At 39.7% G+C, this 27,931-nt stretch overlaps 1 protein-coding gene across 6 annotated transcripts in view; it reads left to right on the top strand.

Annotated features, from left to right (window-relative positions):
* APP (amyloid beta precursor protein) overlaps positions 1–27,931 on the top strand; it is a 239,573-nt gene that overhangs the window by 37,187 nt on the left and 174,455 nt on the right. For all 6 annotated transcript variants that reach the window (XM_079156438.1, XM_079156442.1, XM_079156437.1 and 3 more), the window contains exon 2: positions 19,545–19,712. In XM_079156438.1, the coding sequence (XP_079012564.1) occupies positions 19,545–19,712 (168 nt within the window). The remainder of the gene's footprint in view (positions 1–19,544; positions 19,713–27,931) is intronic.

Here is a 27,931-nt window from a genome sequence, read left to right on the forward strand (position 1 = left end):
GCAGAGAGGAGAACAGGGAGGGAAAGAGAGGAAGGGGCTGGGGACAGGGTATAGCGTTCCAGGGCATGCTCCCTGTACACTCCTTCCTCCAACCATGCCTTACCACCTACCGTTTCCACAACCTCCCAGTCGTGCCTTTAGCTATCAGTGGATTGATCCATTGATGAGGTCAGAGTCCTCAAGATTCCAGAGCCCCACGATGAACAATAAACAGTGCTACATTGGGACCATGCTTTCAACCCATAGCATTTGGGGGACATTTTATATCCAAATTATAACAGATCCATTTCCCAAGTGCATTTACTGAGAACACTCATTTAGGAAATAAGTGAGGTGCATATTCATACTTTGAAAAAAAATGTCTTAAATGCAGTGGATCATTTCAAGTATATGCATTATTTAACGATACATTTGCTAACTTAGTAGTATGAACATGGATTTTAAAAAATGCTTCCATAAGAGAAGTTCTAAATGAGATACAACTTTCATACTGTGGCTAAACAAACCAACCAAAAAAATTTCTTAACATCTGAAAATTTTCCCCTTAGCCCCATTTAGAATTAACAATTTGCTGATAGTAAACTGGCACAAGTGGACTTTATGAACCATATATTAGATATTAGAGCCAACATTGCCATTCAACTACACGAATTAAAATACCTCCTATGGTTTAAAAATACTGAGTAGGCTTGGTGAGTCAGATCTGCCACATGGAGCCTGCAGCATTGTGGCTCGGGTGACGACGCATGGGCTGCCGCGTCGTTACTAGTTTGTCTCTTTTAGAGACAACTTGGCAGGCAGACGTCTTGCAGATAAATGAGGAAAGATTGTCTATTTCAAGTGGCATAAGACATTCTTTAAACCCGCGTGTCATATGTGGTTTTTTAGTCAGCATTTTCTTTGGAGCAGAAAATCCTCTCTCAGGATTCCTAAATAAACAGCAGGCATCTTTGCAGAGAGCTCTCAGAAGATCGCAAGGGCTAGGCCTTCATTGGTTCAGACTCCCCACATGGCTCGGGATGTTTCTTATGTCTGTGTTCCTTTCTTTTTCTTGTTCCTGTGAGATACAAGCTAAATCAGTATGGATATTTCTTAAAATAAAATTTCCTATTCATTTTATGTATATTATTGAAATTGTAATCCTCTTAATAAGGCCCCCCCCCCAAAGAAAAAGCTGGTAAACACTGGGTGTAAAACTTGACCTTTTTCTCTTGATGCCAATGATCATATTGGTACCTTCAGTTGAAGGGGCCTTTCCTTAGTTGTCGCTGGCTCTTTGCGGTTCCAAAATCCGTGGATATTTGTCACCACTTGCAGCAACAACTTGCATGGATCTTATGGATGGTGGAGTGGAAATTGAGGCACTTCTATCTTTCTCTTTGGTGCACTGCTTTCTTGCTTGTTTATAGAGGATAGAGGAAATGAGGTTTACTTGCTTTGAGAGGAGAGAGAGAGAGAGAGAGAGCCTGCTTATCAGAGAGAAAGAGACTTTGCTTAAGAGAGAAACTTTGAGAGAAAGACAGGCTTTGCTTAGAGCTTAGAGGAAGAGACTTGCTACACCTTAAAGTCCTGCATCCTGTGAACTAAGGGTACGTCTACCTAAGGTGCCCTAGTGATGCGTCTCAGTTCTCCGTTCCGCGATCTGCCTTCCGCCGCCCCTACTCGCTGCTGCCGCGTGTCCTACTAGCTGCTGCTCTCTCTTTTCTTCTCTGGCTACTGCCACACGCGTGTATCTTGCTGCTTCTCTGCTAATGGCTGCTGTCTCTGTCTCGCTCCGCCTACGCTTATATCACCTCCAGGACTCGGAGAGCAGGGCCACGCCTCTTATGCAAAGATTAGGCGAGACGCTCCGAGCAGGCAATTAGTGCTCGAGAACACATGCGCATACATTGGGTGCCTGGACGAGAAAATCACCTGAGTGTGCTTATGTCAATTAACCTCCTCGCTGCCGATGTGATCAGGCGCCATCCCAGCGCCGCCAACATGGCACAGCCCCCAACACTTAGTTACTATAGGAACCCCAAACCAGCTGCAAGACCCTTGAGGTCTCTAGAGGATATAGGTAGTTTTGGATTAGACCTGGTTTATAATCATAGGTACAAGACATAGAGAAATTTCTGGAGACACCTTTTTTAGTCATGCATTTTCATAAGGCCTTTGATTTATGTAATCTATTAGCATACACTTGTTATTCCAGGAAGAGTAAATACATTATTCAAAGGGATTCCAGTGGTTTGGGCTTCTCCCTCCATTGGTCTAAATCATTCATTCTGAAATGACTGGCTAGCATTAGGAAGTCTGTACCTACAGGAGAATGGCTCCAACTGGCCTCCTTGGCCTTGGAACCCTAATTATGAGTATGTGATACTGCTTTTTGTGAACTTTGCTCAGAAAAGTTAACCAGTCCATTATAAAGATATTTTTTATGTAGGTTGGATAATTAACCTTCATGATTTCTTAATCGATAGATTACTAATATAGATTGAGTTACTACAATGAAAGTATTTTTGATCATTGTATACAACAGAATTATGAAGCGACCTTATGTGAACTTGAAGGGGTATCCCACTTTATATTAGTAACTCGATATCCCAGCTACTTTTTGAAAAATTAAAAGATTTTTTTGGACCTGTGAAAGTCAGGTTTATTTTGTTGGATTTACATTGTTATAATTTTGCATATGTCAGATTAATTATTTTAGTGTATTCTGAGAGGAATTTGGTTCAACTAATGTCTATGTTTTTTTTCTCTTTTTGGTGAACCCAGGTTCTCCTCTCATGCTAATTAAGTACATATTCTACCACTGAACTATACTCCCCAACCTGGGGGCCATTTTGATATGTTATCCTGGCTATATAGAGATGAGTAATATATACTTCTTTTCTCCTAAGAAAACAATCTTGGGTTGGAATTTTCAACTTAGGCACTATCAACATTTTGGGGCCAGAAAATTCTGTTTGGAGGAGGACTGGCAGAGAAGGCTGTCCTGTGCTGGGTGTTGAGTGGCATCCTGGTTTCCACCTAGTAGATTCCAGGAGCAGCACCCACGTTGGGACAGTCAACTTTCCAAGAACCTTTAGCCTTTGTCTAGAAACAATTTAGAAAGAAGGGTGGCCAAGCCATGTGAATCAACGAGTTTCCCTTGTGGAACCACTGCAGAATTGAATAGCGTTTCAAGACTAATGCCAGGGCACAGCAAGTCTTGACTCTGAAGATTGTCTGTGCATGTGAAGAAAGAAGCACATGTGATATTCAGAATATAACTCCATTAGGCAGGATCACTAGTGTTAGGTATGTGTATTATAATTATTCCTTTTCAAGAAAACAGCCGTGCATATAAAACACTTTCTACAAATCTGAGAAGGTGCTTCTTTCCAATTGCTTCAGATTCTTCTTACTTAGAAGTATATCCTATGACCAGCTGCAGAAAGGAGGAAACCTGACCCACGTGCTCTCATTGTTTTTTTCTTTTTGTGATCTCAGCTGTGTACTTCTCTTGCTTTATTTGAACAAATTTGTTCAATTTTTTTTTTTTTTGCACTTAGGTAAATACTCCCTGGTTTATTTCTTGGTAGAACTGAACTTTTCCAACACACTGTAATACCTCTCTTTCCCCAAGGGCAGCATACAGATGCACCGCATGTCATTTCTCTCTTTCAAGGCTTATCCCTCTGTAGACTTGTCAGAAACAGCCCTGGGGGTCACCAGTGTGTTAGCGATTCCGGGTGATCATCTGCATGGTGAGAGTCCAGATAATTCTTTCCCCGGGTCACACAGGCTTCCCTGCTCAGCTCTGTTAACATCTGTTAGTTTTGAAAATGAAATTAATTTCTTCTCACTCAAGGCCGTGAAATGTAGACGGGTTGCTCTGCCAGACTGACTCCAAGAACTGTCCACAGCAGTAAAGGCAGAACAGACTCTTTGATAGTAAAGGGGGACGTGGTGCCTTGTGCGGGGGGACTGTCTCCTTTCCTTTCTTCTCCCACCCCCAGGGGGACAGGCTCACATTCTGTGTCCTGGCACACTCTAATGCCTGTTGATGGGAGCCACAGAGGCACCGTAGACACCGTCATCACTAACACCAACCCGCGTTCCGAGCCTGGAAGTTGACAAGCTCAGAATCTTCTCCCTCCCCTCCTGCTTGTGCTGTCTCTGGAGCTTACCCTCATTCTCTGGTTGCATCTCCCCCTTTCTGTGCAACCCAAGCCATCTTATTTAAACCTGGTAAGCATTGTGCCTACAGTCCACCGCACCCGCAGGGACTCACAAAAGTATTTCACTTATTATTATTTTTTTAAATTTTTAATTTTTTTTTTTTTTTTTTTGACAAGGGCTTTCTGGGTTGCCCAGGCTGACCTTGAACTTGTGTGCTCAAGGATTCTCCTGCCTCAGCCTCCTGAGCAGCTAGCTGGGTCTTACAGGTGCATGCTGTTGTGCCCTAAAAAAAAAAAAAAAAAAATTTAATTTTTAAAAAAAATCCGAAGAAAAAATAATGCTTATCATAATAATCACAAGCATACAAAAATGAAAAAATTCAGGCTGAATTAGTTATCTCGTTTTACCAGCAGAGTCCTATAAAACAGAATTTTTCATATTTTCTTTTAGAGAGGAAGGGCCTACACATCATCTTCATATACCTACTGGGATCTGCTCTTCCTGTTCTTTGGAACATGGCAGTAGCTTCCTGTGGCTTCTGGCCTTTGTTGCAGGCTCAGGATGTTTCAGGCCTGCTGTCTCCACACTCACTCGTGTGTGCTATCTGCTGTAGCCCTTGCTTTGCCTGCTCTGTGAAAACTCCATCCTCCTCCTTCCAAGTCAAGCCAGTCACTCCTCCTTGGAGCTCTCTGACCCACCCTCGCCATCCCCCTGTTTAATGTTTGCATTCAGCACCTTCCATTAGCAAGTTGGGCCTCATTCGTGCCTCCACTGTTGGACTGTATGTTAAGGATTTCTGGGTCACCCCACTGTCCCATCCATGCATATGTTCAGTGCCTGGAAAATGTTTATGTGAATCCAAGGCATCAAGCCAGAACTTTCTGGAAACTTAACCTCTTAATGAAACAGCTCTGATACCTGGTCTGAAGTAGGACAGACAAGCCCTTAAGTGCTGTTTTTCTTCTCTGTCACCAACTAGTTTCTGTCTCTTCCCCATATTTCTGGTGTGTTTTGTTCACTAACCTTTCACCTTAGGTGTTGGGTTTCACTGAAATCTCTTGAGAATCACTTTTGAGCTCCTGAAGGCTTTCAGCTACTGGAATTTTTTTTTTTAAGAGTTGATGGGGTGCTTTAGGAAATCTGGCTGCCCACACCGCTTGCACAATTTTTTGTAGTCTCTTGAGATAATCTGTTTTTTTTTTTTTTTTTTTTTTAATACAACCTGAATGGCAAAATGATGCTGCTCTCAGGAATGTGTTATCAGAGAACCAGGAAATTAACACTGAAGCTTATTGAGCCACAAGGCTCATACGCCGCCTTGCTTTTTGAGTATTTTGGGAGGAGACCGAGGTCAGGGACAAGTTGAGCTCTAACTGGTACATAGGAGTTGTGAGGACAGAAGTTTGGGTGCAGTATTTCTTTTCCCTAGCTTAGACAATTGCTCCAGTTGCTGCAATAAAAAAACTCACAGGTATCTGGGTTGGAATTTATTTCCTATTGTTCTATGCCTTTATTAATAATCACATTTTTGGCATTCTGCTTTATTACTGTTATTATTTTTGATGCTGAGCATTATCGTAATTTTTTCTATAAATAATTATTGTGGCAGTGAAACAGCAGGCATGTGGTAAAGGGTGAGGAAGATCTCACAGACAACTAAAACTTTTGTCTGCCTTTACATTAAAAAAAAGAAGACTAAGAATTCTTGCTGTGTGCACTTGGAATGCATAGATCTTATCTTCTAACAGATAAGATTTAGATGACTACTTCCAGGCAGTAACATGAATTGCATCCTCATGCCTTATTATTGTCACTTTTAAATTGCTGTCATGAAGATCAAATCCCAGTCCCAAGTAAAGATTCAGATGCAGTGTCCCTGAGATGAACATTAAATTGAAGTCTTAGAGTAGGACTCCAGTAAGGTTTTATTTATTTATTTATTTGACTTCTGATCTTCTTTCTGCAACATTTTTTTTTTTAATTTAACTTAGCCAAGAACTAGAAATGAGTCTTCACAGCTACCTCCCTTTCAGAATTACTTTTCTTAGTCTTGTGGTTCCCCATAGTCTACTCCAATAGGAATGGCAGTTTGAAAAATTCTTAACGTGAGTCTGAGGGCTCTAGAAAGGAAAGGTTTCTTTGATAGTGCCTTGGCACGAGTTATTTAAGAAGGACAGTCTACCCGTGCCTATCAAGCACAGAGCCTGAAACTTGAACCTTGAGTATTTGGTGTTACAACCTTGGAGGGGAAGACATAATCTTGGCTTATGCTAAAAGTGATAAGTTAGCAGAGCACAATTTGGATAGTAAGCAAGAATGCTGTTTGAAAGTTATAGATTTTTCACATCAACTTAATATTCTCTCTGACTATCTATTATGTTTGCAAAGTGATTTTCTCCTGCCCTAAAGACCGAGTAAGAAAAACACAATAGTCTGAGTTAAAGCAGTAAAGCAGATAAGTAAATATTATGAAACTTTGAAAGAAAATAAACCAAAGGATATAAAGTAAATATCCTTTTTCCTTATCAAAAATAAAATACTTCACATTCCCTTCCTGAAATATTTCTGCAACTGTGCTAAAAATAGAAAGGTAAAGTTTAAGATGATAAATTCTTCGCTTGCACTTCATTTGAAGATATTTGAATTCTTATGTAATGTACTTATTAATCATCCCTCTTGTTCTGACTGCAGGTAGCCTCAGTATCTCTAACATAAATGTGTACAGGTGTGCTTTGGTTGTGTGTGTATGAGGAGAAGAGAACAGAATTAAATAACAAATGTCTGAACTTCTAAGTCTTATGGAGTAAATTATTTCATTTTTCTCTTTTCCCAGTCACCTGATCTCTTCTAATATGATTTACTTTAAAGACCTTTTAGAAATCTTTATTTTTTTAAATATTGTTTTAGTTGTCGATGAACCTTTGTTTTACTTATTTTTATGTGGTGCTGAGACTCGAACCCAGTGCCTCACACATGCTAGGCAAGTGCTCTACCACTGAGCTACAACCCCAGCCTTAGAAATCTTAGTAAAATTGTACCTTTATCATTCTTCCAGTTGTGGTGATCCTCATACTGCTAATTGAAAACAACATATTACTGGAGGGGGCCTGTCAGTGCCATTTTATGAAATCACAAGTTCCTGGGAGCATGCTAAAACGTACAAGTGTCTCAGATTCAGCATTGATAATGGCATACTGACTGACTTGACTGCTATCAGGAGGTCAGATGGAAACAACTTCCCAGGGAGTCCAGCAGGGCTCTGAGCGAATGTGTCTGCACCCCCACCCCTTATCCCTCCACCCCTTATCTCTTGAGAACTCACTGCTCTGAGAGCTCACTGCCCACACAAGGACAGCGGAAAATCTTACCTGGAAAACTAGCATTTTTGTTAGGGTCTTGAACTTACTTAGGATTTTCATACCATTTTGGTACTAGAAATTTGTAAAAAAGATGTAGAGGCAGATGGGATGAGGGTAGTAGGTAGATATGTCTGCTGGCTCCTCTGCCGTCTGAGCCTAGGAATCTCACTACCTCCCTCATTCTAATTACCTTTCCACCCAGGATGATTGCACATGACCTGAAGCCTGAAAACTTGGTAGAAATTGTGAAGGAAAATAAGACTGAGATGAATTTCTGGACTGGCAAAGGAGAGAGGGATGTTTTTTATTCTTTGTCCCAGTTGTATGGCCATTTCTAAGACACCGATGTGTGGGTATGGTCCTGTGTGCATGTTCTAATTGAATGATAAACCCACTCTGTCTTCTGGGGGCTTGTTTTCTAGTATTTTCCTACTGCAACTTTTAAAAGACTTCTTGTTTTCCTCTGCATCTAATACATTTTTGGAACCCTGTTTCATCTACATTCTGCATCATAAGCAGGTCAGCATTGCAGTGAATCAATGTGAAAATGTGAAGGGGAAATATAAGGACTAAATAATTTTTTAACTTATACTTACTTTTACCTTAAGCATATAAGCATAAGCCATAAGCTCTGGAAATCCCATTGTCATGCTATGAAGTGCTCTTAAGAAAGTAAAAGTCCATTTTAGTACTGTGTCATTTAAATGACGATGAACTTGGTGTTGCATAAAAGAGCATCTGCCAGGTGACAACTGAGGTATCACAAATGTCATGGCAACATCCTTAATTTCCAGGCAAGAGGAATGAGTACATCAACAATCAGAACAATTTAGCTTATAAATTATGTGGGATAGCTGGGCTCAGTAGCACATGCCTTAATCCCAGCAATTTGGGAGGCTGAGGCAGGAGGATTATAAGTTCAAGACCAGCCTCAGCAACTTGGTGAGGCCCTAAGCAACTTAGGGAGACCCTTTCTCATAATAAAAAAAAAAAAGACTAGGGATGTTGCTCAGTAGTTAAGTACCTCTGGGTTCAATCCCTGGTACCAAAAAAGAGAAAGAAAAAAATGATGTGGGATAGTGTATTTTGTGATACAATCCTAAATTGTTCCTGGAGTTGATAACTATTCCACACACATGGCTAAACTAAGTCTAGCGCCAAGCACAGGCTGTGGCTTTGGGCTTGTTTGGTGCTAACTGTGCGACATGGTGAAATCTGGCATGATAGCAATACAAGTATCATTCGATCAGTCTGCTTGATCAAACATTCTAGAACCCATTCTTTCCCCCACCCTTTTCTCCGTATGCATACCAACCGCCCTGAGAGTATGGGCCAGAGCTATGGGTGACAACATCCCTCAGTGCCTGGGCTGCAGGATTTCAACATACATTGTTGTGTGAACAGTGATCGTTATTACGTTACTACGTGAGTATTTGTAATGATATCTTCATGTCCCTTGTTGGAAGAACTAGAATTAGGTCAACATTTTATATTCTTGCAGCTACATGTACAATGTGAGCAGTAGCATGGACTATTTAATAATGTTAGATTGTTTTTTCATTTTAAATATATATCGAGGGAACCGAAATGCATTTATTGTGCATTTAAACAAATTGATGGACTGAGGACATAGCTCAGTGGTGGAGCATATACCTTTGTATGTATGAGACCCCAGGTTTGATCCCTAGCACCACACACACACACACACACACACACACACCACCACCACCAACAACAACCAATTGTTATTTACAGAGGTCCAAAAGAAAAAAAAAAAAAAGTTAAGACAACCACGAAATCAGTCAAGTCAAAAGATTGCAACAATTGATTGACATCTCCCTAAAAGCTTCAGTGCATGTGTTTGGAACAGTGCTGTTTGCCTCCATTCAGACTCTTCATTTCCAGATCTAGATGGAAAATCAAGATAGCATGGCTCAAATGCTGTATGTCGCTGATCTACCTCATGTAACAATATCACATATTTATGAAGTTTCTGGCTCTAAATGTGCTACTCTATGCCAGTTGAAGCAATTAAAAACCCACTTTACAAGAGCTTATACGAAAAGGTTGAGAGGAAGTGGTATGCATGGAGTATTAATAAAGGATGAATGTTGGTAGGAACATGATTTATTACTGTGTTGTGTATTTTGTATTGATTTATTTCTGACATGTTTGGGGTAGGACTGTCCAACAGAGAGAGTACAATCCATTCACATAGTTTAAAATTTTCTAGTAGCCACACTTCAAAAAGCAATTTGGATTAATTTTAGTAATATATTTAATTTAACTCAGTTATTATTTTGGCATGTAATTAATATAAAATTATTAATGATATTTTTCATTTTATAGTTTTCATATTAAGGTTTGAAAGCCGGCAAGTATTTTACTTGAAAACACATTTCCACTGGGACACTAAATTTTTATTTTAAAAAATTTCTTTTAGGTTCATAAAATTTAGCTTAAACATAAATTCATTGATGCAGGTTTTAAACATACTTGTCATGGTTTTAAGTTCAGTGTCACATTGATTATAAAGAAGTAACAGGAAAAAGTCCCTCAGTGCTCAAGACACTGTGTGTCTAGTGCTTATCCTGTTAGTACAGTTTGAAGGGAGCAGAGTTTTCAAGAATACAGCAACAGAAGCAATCAAAGGTGCTTTGGATAAAGGGTAGTAAGGCCTACAGACCAACAATAGAAAAGACAGCAAAAAGCAAATGTACTGAACACAGGTTGTTCAAAAGTAATCAAGGCACCAGTGGTTAATGGCCGTCTATGGACTTAAGATCATGAGCCCAGTGCTTTGCAAGCTGTATGGGGCAGAAATTCAGGTTCTCAGGGGCCAAGTGTCCAGCTGTGAGAGATTCACACACATTTTGTTTGAGCACAAGAATCCATTGCTTAAAAACTTTGGGAAAATATTAACCGTATCCACTTGCTACCAATTTAAACTTTTTTGAGAATTGATGGATGGTTATCCATCTGTTCTTAAGTGGCTCGTTGACAAGGTGTGACACCATCTCAAAAAGTTCCCTCCCACCCGCAAATCCTTCTCCATCACTGATGCATATCAATCTGTGCTTCCTTGTGATTTTCCTTCAGCTATTGTCTTCTACCCTTATTTTTTTTTTTTTTTCAGGTGAGCTGATTCTTTTTACTTTAAAATAGGATGATTTGAATTGTCTTTCCTTCTTTCTGTTTTAAAAACCTGTTTTAGCCAGGTTTCTACCACTGGGACAAAATACCTGAGAGAATCCCAAAGAGGAAAAGGTTTTGGCTTACGGCTTCAGAAGTTTCAGTCCAGGGTCACTTGGCCTTGTTGCTTTGGGTCTTTCCACCTCATGGTGGCCAGAAGCAAAGAGGGGAGTGGGAGGAGCCCAGGGTCTCACTATCTGCTTGGAGCGCACATCCCAGTGACCTAACTGCCTTCCACTAGACCCCACTTCCTGAAGGTCCCACCACTTCCTAATAACTGGCCACCAAGCCTCCCGTGTATGAGCCAGATCCAAACCATAGCAGCAACTTTCTTTAATGTAGTATTAATCTGAAAGTAGGAGACAGCCTCATAGGTGTGGTTTGGCAGCAGGATTTCCCATGATCATCTGGGGCTCCGTACTGGAAAAAATTGAGCACTAGCTGTTTTTTTTTTTTTTTTTTCTTTGTCTCTTAAAACTGTGCTTTTCCTCTCTATACTATTTCAAGAAACTATTTGAAACAGAATACTGGGTCCTGTATACACTTAAAAAAATAAATTCAAGAAAGTTTCTAGCTTCTGAAATAATGTTGAACCTTGATCCTGTCACTTAGTATTCTAGTTATTTCGCCCAAATACATGCCTGTATTAGTTTCTTTTGCCACAGTAATGCTACAAAGCCACAATCACCCCAAAATTGAATAGCTTAAAAACAATAAAAGTTTATCATAGTCTGTGAGCCTGCAGGTCGTCTGATCTTGACCAGATTTGACATAAAACAGTGGAACTTCAGAAGTTAAAAAAATATTGATCTCTTGTATCTAAAATGATGAGGAATAAGAAATTTTGATTTTTCTGTGTTGTAATATGGACTGAGTGCTAATCTGTCCTTGCTGTCAATATTAGAAGTTATATCGGAGAATCTCTCATTTGTTACGATCAAATTTTTTTCACAGTGAATACCATTCAAACCAGTATCTCTGAGGAGCCCAGTTTTTAAGTTCTCCAGCTTGTGCCCATCATAGATTTAAGTGCAGTAACTACAGTGAGGTTTTAGCAAAGCACCTGCATTTGAGATTTACAGGTGGCAGTGAAGTAGGTATATGTACAAGCATATGCACATGTAGGTGTACAATCCTATTCAACAATTAGATTAAATAAAATAAAGGTTTATGAATCTACAATGGTATTTGAAATATTGGGAGATTTGTAACTTTAGTTTGCTGATTCAATTGGCTGTATTTAATTTAAGGAAAGAATTAATTTCCGAGAAAGCTATGTGTTTACATTTCAGGTGGGGGTTAAAGAGAAAGCTCCCAAAGATTACTAGATACAAATAGCTTGTGATTTAAATTTAAGAAATACAGATCCAACTGGGTGCAGTGACACATGCCTGTAAGTCCAGCTACATGGGAGACTAAGGCAGGAGGATCACAAGTTTGAGGCCAGCCTGGGCAATCTGTCAAGGCCCTGTTTCAAAATAAAAAATAAAAAGGGCTGGGCATGTAGCTTAGTAAACTGCCCCTGGGTTCCATTCCCAGAGGGGGTAGGGGCAGGGGGCTGTGCAAACACAGGGTGGAGGTCTGGTGTGGGGGATGGTGGGAGCATGCAGATTAAACATTTAAACTGTGGTTCTGCTTCCCCTTTAACTTGCTCCAAAAAGAAGTTTTTAGAAAACAAGTAACAGACCTGCAAAATAGTATTGTCACAGGGGGAAGATTATTTGGAAAAAATGTTTAAGATTGAAAAGTAAAGAAACTTGAGGATCAGTATCAGGAATGCCAGCTAGCTTATTATGAGGAAAGCAAGCGTGAAATTAGCATTACGGCCTTAGACTCCTAGACAAATTTTGAGTGTTTCAGATTATCTAAGTAGATGTGGAAGGAACTTATCTTGTTTTTTTGAGAGTCAAATGAGATAAGGGGGAGGAGGCTAAGTAGCTGCCTTGATTTTTTTTTTGGGGGGGGGGTCGCAGTCCTTTTCCTATTGCAAGATCAAGGCCGATGGTTATGGCAGTATTGAGAGAGGCAAAATAATATGAAGATCTCAATAGTGTTCAGTGACTGTATAAAACATATCACTAAAACTCTAAAAATAGAACCAGAGAAGCTATTTCTACATCCAAATGATCTCAAAAAGAATTTAACTCTTACCAGTGTAACTTAATTCTTAACCAGTGTAAGAGCACATTAGACAAATTATACATGGAATAGTACGGGTAGAATATGTGTGTGTGTGTGTGTGTGTGTGTGTGTGTGTGTGTGCATGCAGTTCAAATATAGAACATTCACTTTTCGGGACTACATAGGCATTAATTGAATTATAAACTATTTTTGAAGCTAGTAGTTTGGTTGTCATGCCTAAGGCTCCATTTTTTAAAACTTCTGGTTTTATATCCATTTACATCAGTTTGAGTGGTGAACGGAATAAAATGTGGTACACAATGGAATATTACTCAGCCTTAAAGAAGAATGAATTATGGCATTTGCAGGTAAATGGATGGAACTAGAGACTATCGCGCTAAGTGAAATAAGCCAATCCCAAAAAACCAAAGGCCAAAAGTTTTCTCCAATAAGTGAATGCTGATCAATAGTGTGGGGGGTGGTGAAGGAACTTTGGATTGTGCAGAGAGGAGTGAGGAGATGGGAAGGGCAGTAGAATGAGACATTATTACCCTATATACATGTATGGAAAAAATTAAAAAATTTAGAAAAAGGTTAGTTATTAATTTTGTGGGTGTTGAAAAATAAAGTTTTTTAATCGATAGGTTTCTTGACTTCCTACTGGGCACCAGCAGCAAGCATGCTTTAGCAGTGTTATGAGGCGGTAGGATTTGGGGGTCAACTTGAGAACACCTACCCTTTGAGCAAGAAGAAGAGCTGGTATCAGCAGAGGCTGTGGAGAGCATGGAGTGATAACTTGTGATTTGAAGCCATGTCAACAGTGCCCCCAAAAGAATATCAAGTTTACGGGAGTGAAAAATACATAGATTAGTTCTCTGAAAGGCGTTTTGTCTCTCCGCTCACTTTTGTGATAAATGATTTTTAGGCTCAAGCTCCAGCTCTGACATAACTGTGCAGCAGATAGTGGTGTGGTGGTGTGAATAGATGTGGCGGCTGTCCACGTGGTAAATTGAAGCCCTGAACCATTTAAGCAGTCACATGCCATCTTTCTGCAGGCTTTGATTAGCTTCTCTGTTTTCCTCACCACAGACACATGTACACACACACAAGGGCAAAGCCTTGGAAGATTGCAATTTTCTGTTTTAATTTGAGGGTCATTCTGGTGACATCAACAGGAAGCTTTGACAGAGTGGCTCCCCCTATTCTGCCTCTGAAACTGTGACTTTGGACAGATCCTTTCCTGAGCCTTTTCTTCCTTAGAATTGGCATGAATGATTTTTTTTTTTTTTAACAGATTTCACCTCTGATTCTAATTTTCAGTTGTTTGTTACCGATAAAATGAACAATTACAGAGGTTGTCTGCTAAAGATAATTTGGGGGTGAGGGGTATTTAAAGGGAACCCTTACAAATAGTCTTTTCCTTGGGAGGATAAACATTTGCTTCTGATGTATATTACTTCCTTGAAAGGAGTGGACTCTCAAATTTTCTAGATTATGATTGTAGGGAGCAGCTCTTTATATTGGAAAAATGGAATATTAAAATGTTTCACTTTGAATTTAAAAGCAATGTAAAATAAAAAATTTTTGTGGGGTCTAGTTGAACCATGCTCAGGTTATGTATGGGAAGACTGTATTTATGTGAGGAAGCCACAGAGGAGAAAGAAATAGAATCACTGTCCTGTGCTTTAAAAAAAAATAAAAATGTATGTAGATGGCTTCCACCCAAAGAGAAAAGCACCAAACACTGCGCTATATGAGGCCATCTATTCAGACCAATGAGAAGTCTGTTCAGATGCAGAAACAGATGGTTTTCATTACCCAAAAACCTTAAAATTACATAAATCCACAAATGTAGCTAAGCTATGGATCTGTGCCCCCTCCTTGCCAAACAGGACTTTTCGGCCAGGGAAACAGAGGGCTCCTTGTTCCTTTATGCCTTGTAGTTGGGAATGTGGGGAGAAATGTTGCCAAGCCTGCTCTGTAAGGAATTTTGATCATCTTGATGATAATAAAGAGAGAAACTTTTTGGAGAACATGAACACCCGGTTTGAAAGGCAGCAGGAAAACTTGTTCAAGAAGCCAACTTTGCACTTAATTGTAAAGTGCAGCAATTGTGGGTGTAAATTTCCAAGTTCACCTCTGCAGACTGGTCCAGCTTAGGTCTGTATTTTCATATTTGTTTATTTTTAACTTTCCCTCACACCTCTGTATCTGTAAAGCCTTTTTCTAGCTAAATTGCTTTTTAGAAAATTCATTTCATTTCAGTATTCTGTATGTTGTGACTTGAGGGTTTTTTTTCCCCCTAGTAGCAAAGGATTGTTCTAAACAGATTTGCAGCATTTTTAAATGTAACGTTTACATCTCTGTAGTTCAAAGCATTCTGTAAACAGCCTCTTGCTTTTGAGACCATGTCAGAACACTCTATTGTTGTCCCCGGTTATTTTGTTCATTGTCACTGAACAGTTTTCCCATGGGAAAGTAACTCAAGTTTTATGATGTCAGGGGAGAGTCATACAAGTGACAAGGATTACCTTCATATTCACTGTTTCAGAAATGCAGAGATCATGAATGACCAGTTACATTCCAGGATTCTAATCTTTTAGGTAATGTCTTAAATTTCTGTGAAGTCACCTAAGTTACCTTAGATAGTTAGGGTATAGTATATTTAAGTGATTATATTTTCTTTCTACTAAGATGTTTATATTTCTTTTTTATTAAGAGGAATATTTCAAAAAGTGGCTTTGAGAGCAGCATTTTTACTGACAGCAAGCATTCTAGGACTCAAAGTCAGTGTTGTGACTGTCCATATTAACAGGTCCTGAATTACACCATTTCTTTGAGGCTTTGTCTAGGAAAGGGGGTTTGAGTAAAGTTAGGCCCCCAAATGGATGGATGGAGGCAGTGTTCTCTCCTGTGGAGCCAGATTGCCTGGTGAGGGTGCTTTTCTTTTGACTGACTGCCAGAGATAGAGCTGCTTCTAGTATTTGATTGTTAAGTGGGTTATTTGATGCAGGTGAGGATGCTGTGGATCAGAGCATATGTGTTGCATTAATTAACTAAGCCAGGTAAATGTTACTTAAAACGTGGGATTCTTTGCAGGTGGGCTTCAGTAAGGATTGAATCTCTTCTGGTTCAATTTATATTTCCAAGTTAATTGCTCCAATTTTCATGTACACAGCTGGTGTTGGTTTGGAAAAAAAAAAATTTGCCTGAAAAATGCGGTTTTGTGACTTAAGTATTTACTTTTGAAGGGCTTTTTGGAATGTCAAGTGTAACAAGATGTGTACATACAACCAATTTCTGTAATTTCTAGTTCAACAATTTACTGTAATTATTGAGGAATCAAAATTTAAACTGCCTCCACTTTATGGAAATAGGGCATGTTAATTGTTACAATTTTTCATTGTTATTCTTAAAGTTAATATTAAATCTCGTCTGGTGAAAAACCCCAAAGGAGCTGAAGCATATATTTTCTAGTCTAACACTGTTAAAACAAAGAGATCATTAGATAATTACAGGACCATCGTTAATTTATTTGAAAAGGTATTAAAAAGATTTCCACCACTAGGTAGCCAGCATACACACGTGTGGAAATGGATAGCATGAAAGTAACTGTGAAGTGAAGAAGGATGACAAAGTGAAGAATAAAAGGCTAAAAAGGAAGAAATCAAGGTGAAAAAATGAAGCAGCATTTACTTGATAGGTTTGTCAAACTGTGAACACTTTCCCATTTTGCCAAGGACTTCCCTGTTGTTAGCACTCAACGTATCTTATGCTGGACATGCTTAAGTCCTGGGAGTACTGGGAGGACTGGTCTTCTGATTGTCAGGGCAAGGACTTTGCCTCATTTACTGCTTTGTCCCCCTAACTATATCACTGCCTGGTAGTATTGTACTGTAATCCACCCCCTGCAGCTAGGAACTGAAAGAGTAAGATCAGCAAGACTTTCCCCATCTTTAGGAGTGTCTTATGCCATTGGAATTGGAGGGTAATGAATCTGTAAAAGGGTAATCAGAGAAATAAGAGCCAGGTTAATTCATTTTGGTAGAAGCCAAGGGAAAAGATTTCCAAGGAAGGGTTCATGTGTGATGATAAAAAGCAACAGGTACTAAAGAAAAGCCCATTTGGTTCTTAGATAGAAGTCATGTGGACTTTGATCATGGGGGGCCTTCTTGGGGCCTGGCTACCACAGGGAAATTGTCAAGTAAGTGTTACCTGAAGGAAGGAAATGGAATCCAGGGCATTCGTATTGAACAGGAGGTAGAATACCTGTCTTAGATGGTACATGGTGAACAAATTGTGTAGAAACAGGTACAGGGAAATCATGAGATAGAGATGATGGGATTCATTTAACAAAATGTATGGTAGAGGTTCCTTAGTCTCCCTTCAGTTAGGATAAAATGTTGCTAAGGTTGGGAATCTGTGGAACACTAATGTGTTTGAAGGTTGAACAGAATGAAGTCGCGTGGGGGATACAGTGGAAATTCCTTACTTGGCAGGTAAATTGAGGGAGGCGCCTTCCTTAGCACCTCATATGGGGCATTCATAAACAGGTGTCCGAATCTATTCAACTTTAACTTTTCTGTAATATTACTATCTGTACTACTTATTTCAATACCACTGTCAAAATCTGTATTCTGATTTTTAAGATCAAGGCATTGAATTTCTTTCCACCCCTCAGAAGAGCTGTGAAGTTTAAATTTGTAGAGCATTCTGCATAGGCTGCTGCTTTGTGTCGGATGGAGAATACGATTCTCCACTTCGTGAAAATTGGAGGCGTCAGGGGCTCAGGTGGCAGAGTTGGGAATCCCAGCTCTTCTGCAGAGTATCTGATATTGAGGCCTCAGCTGCTGTTTGAAATGAATGAGCTAAACATCAGGCAACAAGTTTGTGAAATACAGAAAAAATTTACCTGAAAAACGTGGTTATCAAGATTTTATCAGCAACTCTGACACCTATGTCTAGGTTGGGCGCAAGACATGTCCGTTTTTCATTTTGAAAAAGACATAAATCCTCTGTTTTGGTTGGACAAAATATATACGAAGATTTGAATGAGCAGATGCTTGATCTCTTTTACCTTTCTGTAGTAAAATATGTCAGGAAACTCCATTTTTTAATTTTTATTGTAAACAAATGGGATACATGTTGTTTCTCTGTTTGTACATGAAGTAGAGGCATACCATTTGTGTAATCATACTTTTACATAGGGTAATGGTGTTTGATTCATTCTTTGTTTTTCCTTCCCCCCACCCCTCCCACCTCTCTTTTCCCTCTATACAGTCCCTCCTTCCTCCATTCTTGCCCCCCTCCCACCCCCCATTATGTGTCATCATCTGCTTATCAGCGAGATCATTCGTCCTTTGGTTTTTTGAAATCAGCTTGTCTCACTTAACATGATATTCTCCAGTTTCATCCATTTGCCTGCAAATGCCATAATTTTATTATTCTTTATGGCTGAGTAATATTCCATTGTATATATATATATATATATATACCACAGTTTCTTTATCCATTCATCAATTGAGGGGCATCTAGGTTGGTTCCACAATCTGGCTATTGTGAGTTGAGCCGCTATGAACATTGATTGGCTGTGTCACCGTAGTATGCTGATTTTAAGTCCTTTGGGTATAGGCCAAGGAGTGGGATAGCTGGGTCAAAAGGTGGTTCCATTCCAAGTTTTCTGAGGAATCTCCACACTGCTTTCCAGAGTGGCTGCACTAATTTGCAACCCTACCAGCAATGTATGAATGTACCTTTTTCCCCACATCCTCGCCAACACCTGTTGTTGCTTGTATTCTTGATAATCACCATTCTGATTGGGGTGAAGAAACTCCATTTCTTAAACTGAAATATCTCAATACAATTATAGTGCTTTTTCTCTGCTGTGAATGATTTTTAGAAATGATTCAAGTTATCATGGAACCACCCCAGGACTTCACTGCCTAAATGGCTGCTGTTGGAAGTTAATTCTTCCCTGGCCTGGTGTCCCACATTCCCTCAGCAGCTGGATATAACAACAGAGCAATGAGGCTCAATGTGTTTTCCCATTCCTTGATTTCAAATAAGTAACTTTCTCCCCCCTGCCCCCCCTTCTGGAGTTATTTCTTGCAGAGAGAATGATAAGTCAGAGAATGTTCTGGGGAAAACCAGATGGATTGACCAACATACTCAGTTATGTGTGTGGATGGTGAATTCTGCAGGGTATTTTTCTGTCCAAAGGTCAAAAAAGGAGTCACTTGCCAACTAATATCACCTTACTCCCAGACTGGGAGGCGGTGCTCGGTGTTCCCGCCAGGCCTGGTCCCCAGGCAGGGACTGGCATTGTACTTCCTGTGCGTCAGCTGGTGGTTATTACGAGAATGTGGTTTCCTCTACAGCAACTTTATTTATTTTAGAAACCCATCTTTCTTAATTGTCCTAACCTTTCAGCAGGTGTGTGGGAACAACCGTGTAAATTTTTCAGTGAATAAATTCCTTTCAGTATTGTTCGTTTCTTCCTCTATTTTGGAGTAAAAGAAAGCACTGTGTTAGAGGTGGTTGGAAATATACATCCAGCCTAAATAATCCTTCACCCAGGAACGCTGAAGACCGGGCGAAAGCATGATGGGAGATGGATGGGAATGGAAGTTTTGGATATTGTTGCTCAGTTCCCTGTTCCTCTCCCAGTGTCTACTTTGGAGCTATGAATTCTATAACTAACTGAAACTTATTTTTTAGGTGCCCACTGATGGCAATGCTGGCCTCCTGGCAGAACCTCAGATCGCCATGTTCTGTGGCAAGCTGAACATGCACATGAACGTGCAGAATGGGAAATGGGAGTCAGATCCATCGGGGACCAAAACTTGCATCGGTACCAAAGAGGGCATCCTGCAGTACTGCCAAGAAGTAAGTCCTCCCTGGCCTCCACCGGTGCTTGCTGAGTCACACGTATTCATTTAAAAACAGAAAAGTGACATGTTTTATATTTGTACTTTCTCGCTTATGGTAAAGATCTTGGTTTAATGATTTAAATGATTTAATGATCTTGATTTAATGATTGAGCATACCATGGGTTTATTTATTTGCTTTATGCTACAGTTTACATATAGAATTTTACATACAGGATGTCCTGTTATGGCCTCCACAAAGCCAATAAAGTTGAACATACTTTAGCAAATCTCTAAAATGTATCCCACCATATCTTTCCAGCCACTTTTGTTAAAAGTGCTGGAATTCATTTTTCCTCATGCCAACTTGATATATGTTGGTTCATTTTTTTCTGTTTTCATCAATTTTAGTTTTTTCCCTTCCTTATTAATTTTACTTTCTTAAAAATGTAAAAAAGAAAAAATTGACACTATAGTCAATATGTTATAGTTAGAAAGCTCACTTCTATGATAAACATTTTTACTATTCTTGAATTAAACATTTTCACTCCTCCTAATTTTGTCCTTCTCACACAAGAGAATGCAGAGAATGCAGGTTGAGTTTCTCTTCTCTGAAATGCTTTGGACCAGAAGTGTTACAGGTTTTGGATTTTTATAGTTTGCAACATTTGCAAAATCATAACAAGTTATCTTTGGCATGGGACCCTAGTGTAACATGAGATTCATTTATCATTAGTTATACCTTATATGCATAGCTTGAAGGTAATTTTATACCTTATTTTTAGCACACCTGAGTTTTGACTCTGATCCATCAATGGAGGTGTGGAATTTTCCATGTGTAGTCTCTTGTCAGTACTCACAAAGTTCCCGATGTTGGAGCAATTCAGAGTTCAGCTTTTTAGATTAGTGACGCTCAACCTCTGTTTACTCTTCCTTCTTTTCTCTGATATAGGAGGGTGCTTTCAACCAGTGTCAGCCACACTTGGCTTTTTTTACTTTATATCCTGGAAATCATGCCCTGCCAGTTTGTGAAGGTCTTCATTCTTTGAGTGATTCTTCCTAGTGTGTTTGCTGTTATTATACAGGACCCTCCTTCCTCACGGAGTCACTTGAAAACATCTGAAGTCTCAGACATTTTATCGCACACTTCTGACAGTCTAGGACATGTGACTGCGTTTTAAGACCATTTAAAGGGATTAATCTTATGTCTCTTGACAAAGCAAAATTCTTCATATTCTGTAAAGACCAGATAACCTGGCAGCATTTTCTTTCCCATACTCCTTTGTGTTCTAGAAATTTATTTCAGTCTTCCTGGATCCAAAATGAATCTTTAATGTTTGTTTAACATTATTATTAATATATTTCTCATTTTAGTTATAAGTATTACAGTCATTGTTATATTTGGCTTTCGGTAGTACTCTATTTAAAAAAAAATGAGAGTCTCTGATTATTAACCCGTGTTTGAAGAAGTGAAAAATGCATATTACATGACTTTTATCTTGAATAAGTATGCAGCATGTTGGGAAAAGGTAATTCTTAATATTTAAGTTGAAATCAGTACTGGTTAAGTTCTTTATTTACATAATATATATGTTTTGAAAAATTCTGCTTGTTCTGTGGTAGAGGGCCTGCTTGGCATGGTCAAGGCCCTGTGTTCCATCCCCAGCATTTATTAAAAAAAATATTCTACCTGTTTATGTATTAGGTAGTGGTCAATAATAAATTAATTTTTTCCCAAATATAACACTTATGAAGCTTGCATTTCAAAAATAGTATTAATATTCTGCTAAGTTTCTCCAGTACAATTTTCTTATGAATTCATTTAATTGGAACTGTGTGCTTACTTGTTTTTGATACCATTTAACTACATATTTTTGTGGAATACAGTGTAGTATTTCAATTCATACACATAATAGGCAATAATTAGAGAAGAGCTGGGTATGTAACTTAGTGGTAGAGGACTTCCCTAGCATGCCCAAGACCCTCAGTTTGATCTCCAATACCAAAAAAAAAAAAAAAAAAAATCAAAACACAAAACAAAAACAAAAAAACTCCACATAGTTAGATCAGCATAATTGGTGATCTATCAGACATTATCATTTCTTTGTTTTGGGAGTATTAACAATCCTAGTTGTTTTGAAATGTTCAAATAATTGTTAACCACAGTTATCCTGTGGTGTTTTTTCTGTGCATCTGGTTGCACCTGGTGCCCTTTAACCATCCTCCACCCACTCCCTTCCCAAGTATGGGAGTCACTGTTCACAGAAAATAAAAAAAAAGAAACAGAATTCAAATTTAGCTAACAGTGTTGACCACACTGCCCTTTTCTGGAATGGCTGTTTTGGTACCCATGTATCGTTGCTTGCTGCTAGGAGTCTCCTTCAGTTTCAGCTGGGAATCGACAGTTGTTCCTAACATTTGTAGGTTGTCCCTGCAGAAGCTTCTCTTTTTGACCCTGAAATGCCCTCATTTCCTGCTGCACTTAGAGATCCTGCTAATGCCTGGGTAGCTCCCTTTCTGTTTCAGTCAGTGGCTTGTCCCAGGGTCAGGCCGCAGAGTGGTTCTTTGCAGTCCCAGATTTTGCTGGGTTGCTGTGGTCACGGTGAGGGCGTAGGATGGTGAAGCCCCTTGGCTCCCTCCTGCTTTTGCAATGCGGGTGTTTTTCAACCTTCCCTATGCACCACGCACAGTCGGCTGGCTGAGTAAGAGTCAAAACACCAGGCCTTTTGAGCCATTTTAGTGAATTTGATCTTTCTTCTCTAGAACGGGAAGTCACTGAAGCTCTTTATTGACCAATTTTTTTTGAAGAAAGGGAGAGACTGTAAATTTGAATTTAAAATGGTCACCCTCTTGTGCTTTTGCTGTGTCTTATTCCAAACGTCAGTTCCCTCCGCCTACCCGCTGGAGCCTCTGTCCCTATGCTTTCCTCATGTGTTGCCACAGCCACACACGGTTGTTGAGTACTTGGTGTGTGGCTAGTCTAAACAAATGTGTGCTCTAAGTGTAAGATAAATACCATATTTTGAGGCTTTAGTATGAATAAAGGTATAAGGTATTACATTAACAAATTTTATTTAGATTTCATATTTAAAATGAGTAATTGTGGATTTCTTTTTAAAGAGATTATAAAGATGTTTTATCAGTCAGCTTTCCATCACTGTGACAAAAACACCTGAGAAAAAACAATTTAGCGGAGTGAAGATTTATTTTGGCTCATGGTTTCAGAGGTTTCAGTCCATGATCAGGTGGCTCTGTTGTTTCTGGGCCTGAGATGAGGCAGAACATCATGGCAGAAGGGTGGCAGAGGAAAGCTGCTTACCTCATGGCAGCCAGAAAGCAGAGAGCGAGGGAGGAAGGATCCAGGGACAAGATACATCCTTTCAGGAAGTACCCCTAGTTACTCCTCCAACTAGACCCCAACTGCTGTCATTTCTGCCACTTCCTAGTAATGCTAAAAATATGAGTCCATCAGTGGATTCATCTATCCACTGATGGGGTCAGAGTCCGCATGATCAATCAGTTCCCCAAAGCCCCACCTCTGAACACTCTTGCTTTGAAGACCAAACCTTGAACACATGAGTGTTTGGGGGGACATTTCAGATCCAGACCATAGCAGATGTGAAATTATAACTCTGTATGATTGAACTTGATTTCACCTGCTTCTTTTCACTTTTTCATGTGGCCAGAAGGAAATCTAAAAGAACACAGGCAGCTTGTTCACATTTCCATCCACCAGTGCTGTCCTTCCCTACCTGCCATTGGATCTGGGGTCAAATGGATCTTCGATCCTATGATCTGGCACAAGTGGGAGAAGGAGGTAGAACTGGGGAGTTTCTACAGACTGCCCCCCAGGACTTTGCTGGTGATTGGGAGCCAGGATCAAATACACATTTCATTAAAAATATTTCAATGTAAGGTGATTATGTAAGAGAAACAATAGTTCTCTCTTCATTCCTCAAACATTTATCTGTAGGTGCCAAGAAAGCGATTATAAATAGAACATAGGGTCCATTCTTTACAGGGAGAGAAATCATCATTTTAGTCCATGAAAACAGCATAGTGAGGATGAAGACGATGCCATCACCACCTAGCCCTTACTGAGCCTTAACTAAATGCCAGCTGCTGTGTTGAGCCCCTGCATTTCTTTACCCACTGGTAACACATTTCTTTACCCACTGGTGAAAAAGCCAGAGAGAAGCCGGGAAAGAGCCTTGGAGAACTGCAACATTTAAGAGGAACAAAGAGAAAGAATGTCATCAGTGGAGAACAAGAAGTGACCAGAGAATCAGAAAGAAGTAGGAGGTGCAAGGTGCTGGAAGTCCAGCTTGGTTTATTTGTTTATTGTTATTACAGGGCTGATGCACACTGAAAGTGGTCAAAGTATATTTGACAAGGTAAAATCAAGACTCTTACGCACAATGACCACATGGCAAAAGGGTTTTTATCCAATTCAGTTATTAAAGAGGTAAATTCTTAAGACTTTGAAACAGGTCCATTTGGATTTAGAGAGATTTCTTTTCTTTTTTTTTTTTTTTCAGTACCATGGATTGAACTCAGGGGCACTTGACCACTGAGCCACATCCCCAGCTCTATTTTGTATTTTGTTTAGAGATAGGGTCTCACTGGGTTGCTTAGTGCCTCACTTTTGCTGAGTCTGGCTTTGAACTCTCTATCCTCCTGCCTCAGCCTCCTGAGCCACTGGGATTAAGGCATGCCCCACAAAATTTATTTTCTTAATAAATTTCATTTGCATGGCTGTGAATAGAAATCATCTGGAACTATCTGGACTAATATCATGAAGTTATTTCCATAGGACAGAAAACTGGTATTGCCATCAGTTATCCACAGTGTCTGAGCTCACAGAGTTGTTAAATGGCCTGTTCAGTTACAAGTCACTCAAAGACATGCTCTCCCAGAAGCAGATTATCCTGTCCCTCAGCACCCTTGGGATCTGTAAGACTAAATCTGTCTTTTACTGCTAGGATTCTTTTGCCTACATCTAAGTCTTGAATGTTGTTTGTGACAACAAAATTCTTCTGATTTGGCAAATTAAAGGTTATTATTGACCTTAGAGATAGCACTTTCAGTGAAATAGCTGGGAGGAAGTCAAATTACAGTAGCTTGCTGCCAGAACAACAAGAATAAATGGTGAGTATAGATGGGGGCTCTTTGAGGCAGAACCTGGAGGCAGAGAGCTTCAGGGCAAATCACGACAAAGGAACTGTCCTTTAGTTTTTTGTTTTCTTCAGTACTGAGTCTTGAACCCCCCTGCCTTGCATGGTAGGCAAATGCTCTTCCACTTAACTACGTCGCCAGCCCTTTTTAAATTTTGAGACAGAATCTCACTAAATTGCCCAGTCTGTCCTCAAACTTGGGAGTCCTCCTGCCTCAGCCTCCCCAGTAGCTGGGATTACAGGCCTGTGCCCCTGTGGCCTGCTGTATTTTTTTAAATGAGAAGAACACGAGCTAAAGGAAGTCCAAGCAAAATTCTGGGAAGGGTGGCTGTCCCTCAAAAGAACTAGTCTCAGATGTCTAGTGACATTCCCATAAGAACTAGGGAGCAGTGAGATCCAGTGGACAAGTCATTGGCTGGCTCTTGGAAAGGTCAGGAGCATCTCCTTTTCTGAAAAAGAGAAATGAGGAAGTAATAATGATGGTGAGTTACACAGTTTTGTTACCCAGTGACAAAACCCACTAAGTTTAACTTATGGGTATGGAAAACATTTTCTCCTATCAATGGGGAAATGCTATAGGGATAGCTTACAAAATCAAAAACCAAACAGAAACACACAGAAGTTAGTCCTCAGATACTGGAACTGAGACTCAGTGCTGCCTAGGCTAATAGGGTCTCTCTTGTTTCTCTGCTTATCCTTTCTCCTGTGTGTTTGCTCACTTTCTCCTGCTGAGATGGGCTCCCCTAGGAGACTAGGGGAGATGGCAGCCAGTGTCTGGGGGTGTGCATCCCCAGCATGGTAAGCCAACTTCCTTCTGCCCAGGGAGCACCACAATTCCAGGGAGGGATTTGGATCGGCCTCACTTTTGGATCAGTCACCAAGCACATGGACTCAGCACCTAGACCACCTGGGTGTGTGGTCTCTTTGACACCCATGTGGTGTGAGGTGAGTGATGGCTTCCTGAAAAGTGATGAAGAATGGCATGAGGCAAAATAGAATGACAGCCACAGACCAATGCAGTGCTCAGGGGAAGAGTCTTCAGGTTGGGGAGTGGCCGCTGGGGTAATTCATGACTGACTGGCCTTGGAGGGGAATACCAGTGTGGTGTGCAGAGAGGTTCATGCAGAACTACTGAGCCATGTTTGACGTACTCTATCCAGTGGTGCATCTGAAATGATCTAGAACATTCCGTATTGATATTTTAGGGACTTCCTGCCACTTTCCACATTGTAGTTATTCTGGTATTTTCTTTACAATTAGAAATAATGAATAGTTTTCGTTAGTCAGTTTGCATTTTTTTCCTGTATGTTGCTGGAAATGTTTACATTTACCTTTCTTCTTTTTCCTGTCCATGTTTTAATTTTTGACAGTATCGATTGATTCATTGCTAGGAATGACAGGGTAAATGGTATTCTTACAATTTCTCTATTTTCCCTTCTTACTGATTTTTTAAGTTACATTATTTTTATGTCTTCAAAGTTACAATTGTACCATCTTTTATATTGCCATAACTACCATCATTGTAAGTTCTGACCGAATGCATTGTCTACCGCCAGTTCTTCCACCAAGATAGCCTAATTATTTTATTATTTATTTTGGTTCTGCTGTTGGGTGTTGTTGCTGTTCGTTGTAGTTGGATGACTTTTGTCTTCATTAGTTACTTTCAGAAGTCATTCCTGTTGAAAAGTGGCTTAATTAGGTGTAGCATTCCAGACTGGTAGAGAGTTTTGGTCAGAAATATGAAGATGTTTTTTTACTGGTATCTTTGTCCAATTTCCCTCATTTTTAATGCAAAAAAAAAAAAAAAGTTGAAACCGTTACTATTTGTTACCATTAAAGGGCTACTCAGGTAATGATTTTTTTCTCCTAAGAGTGGAGAATATTTTTTTTTTAATTCATGTGCTCTCTCTGTCCTTCTTGTGACCAAAACACAGATGTTTTAGAGGCAGCCAGCTGAGTCAGAGAGGCAACTGTTAGCAGTCTGTGATCTTAGGACACAAAAACCAACTGAACCCATGACTGTGACCTCATTTTGACCTTTTGCTAACTACTTTAACTCACTTGTTAAATTTGTTGTTTCCAGAGGACTGCTCTAACTTCTATCTGATGGTACTTAACTTGGTGTAATGTATGAAATATTAATACTTGGTGAATAATTGTCTAGTCTATATTCCCCATAGTCTCCTGTTCTTCTCAGTTTGTATTTCCTGCTCTTATTGTGAATATTGTCTTCTTTACCCTTGTAATTTCTTCATTCCTATCCTTGGTCAAGAGTAAGATTCAGGAGAGAAAGTAAAGATCGAGTCCTTCACCTTTATTCCTGATTATAATTCCTTATAAAATTTGATTGATATGTTAAAATTTATGATTTAAATTGCATTTTTTTTTACCTATGTCTTATCCCAAGTGCTCCAAATTCTTGATGCCTGGGTGGGTATCTCCCCCCAGTCACAGTAGTTTTCTTTCTGCCTGGTCATTGTTGAAATACTTGGGGTTTTTTTATACTTTTTGAAGTTTTTCCTTAATATCATCATTGGGTTTGTATTAGGTATGTAGTGTTAACTGACTGAATATTTGTGTGCCCCCAAAATTCATATGTTGAAACTAACCTCCTTTGTGATAGTATTGATGAGGTCTTGAGAGTGGGGTCCTTCTGATGGCATTGGTGCTTTGATAGAAGACAGCAGACAACCTGCTCTTTCTCTGGTGAAGCCAAGGTAGAAGTGAGCCCTTACCAGAGCCCATCCATGCTGATATCTTTTTTTTGCAGGGGGTACATAGGGATTGAACTCAGGGGCACTTGACCACTGAGCCACATCCCCAGCCCTATTTTGTATCTTATATAGAGACAGGGTCTCACTGAGTTACGTAGAGCCTCGCTTTTGCTGAGACTGGCTTTGAACTCGTGATCCTCCTGTCTCAGCCTCCAGCCACTGGGATTCCAGGCATGCACCGCTCCGCCTGGCCATGCTGATGTCTTGATCTTGGACTTTCAGCTTCCAGAACTGTGACAAAATACATTTCTGTTGTTTAAATTTCCCAGTTTCTGGTATTTTGTTATAGC

The sequence above is a fragment of the Sciurus vulgaris genome (assembly GCF_902686455.1).
Source record: "Sciurus vulgaris genome assembly, chromosome: 10".
Classification (NCBI taxonomy): Eukaryota; Metazoa; Chordata; class Mammalia; order Rodentia; family Sciuridae; genus Sciurus; species Sciurus vulgaris.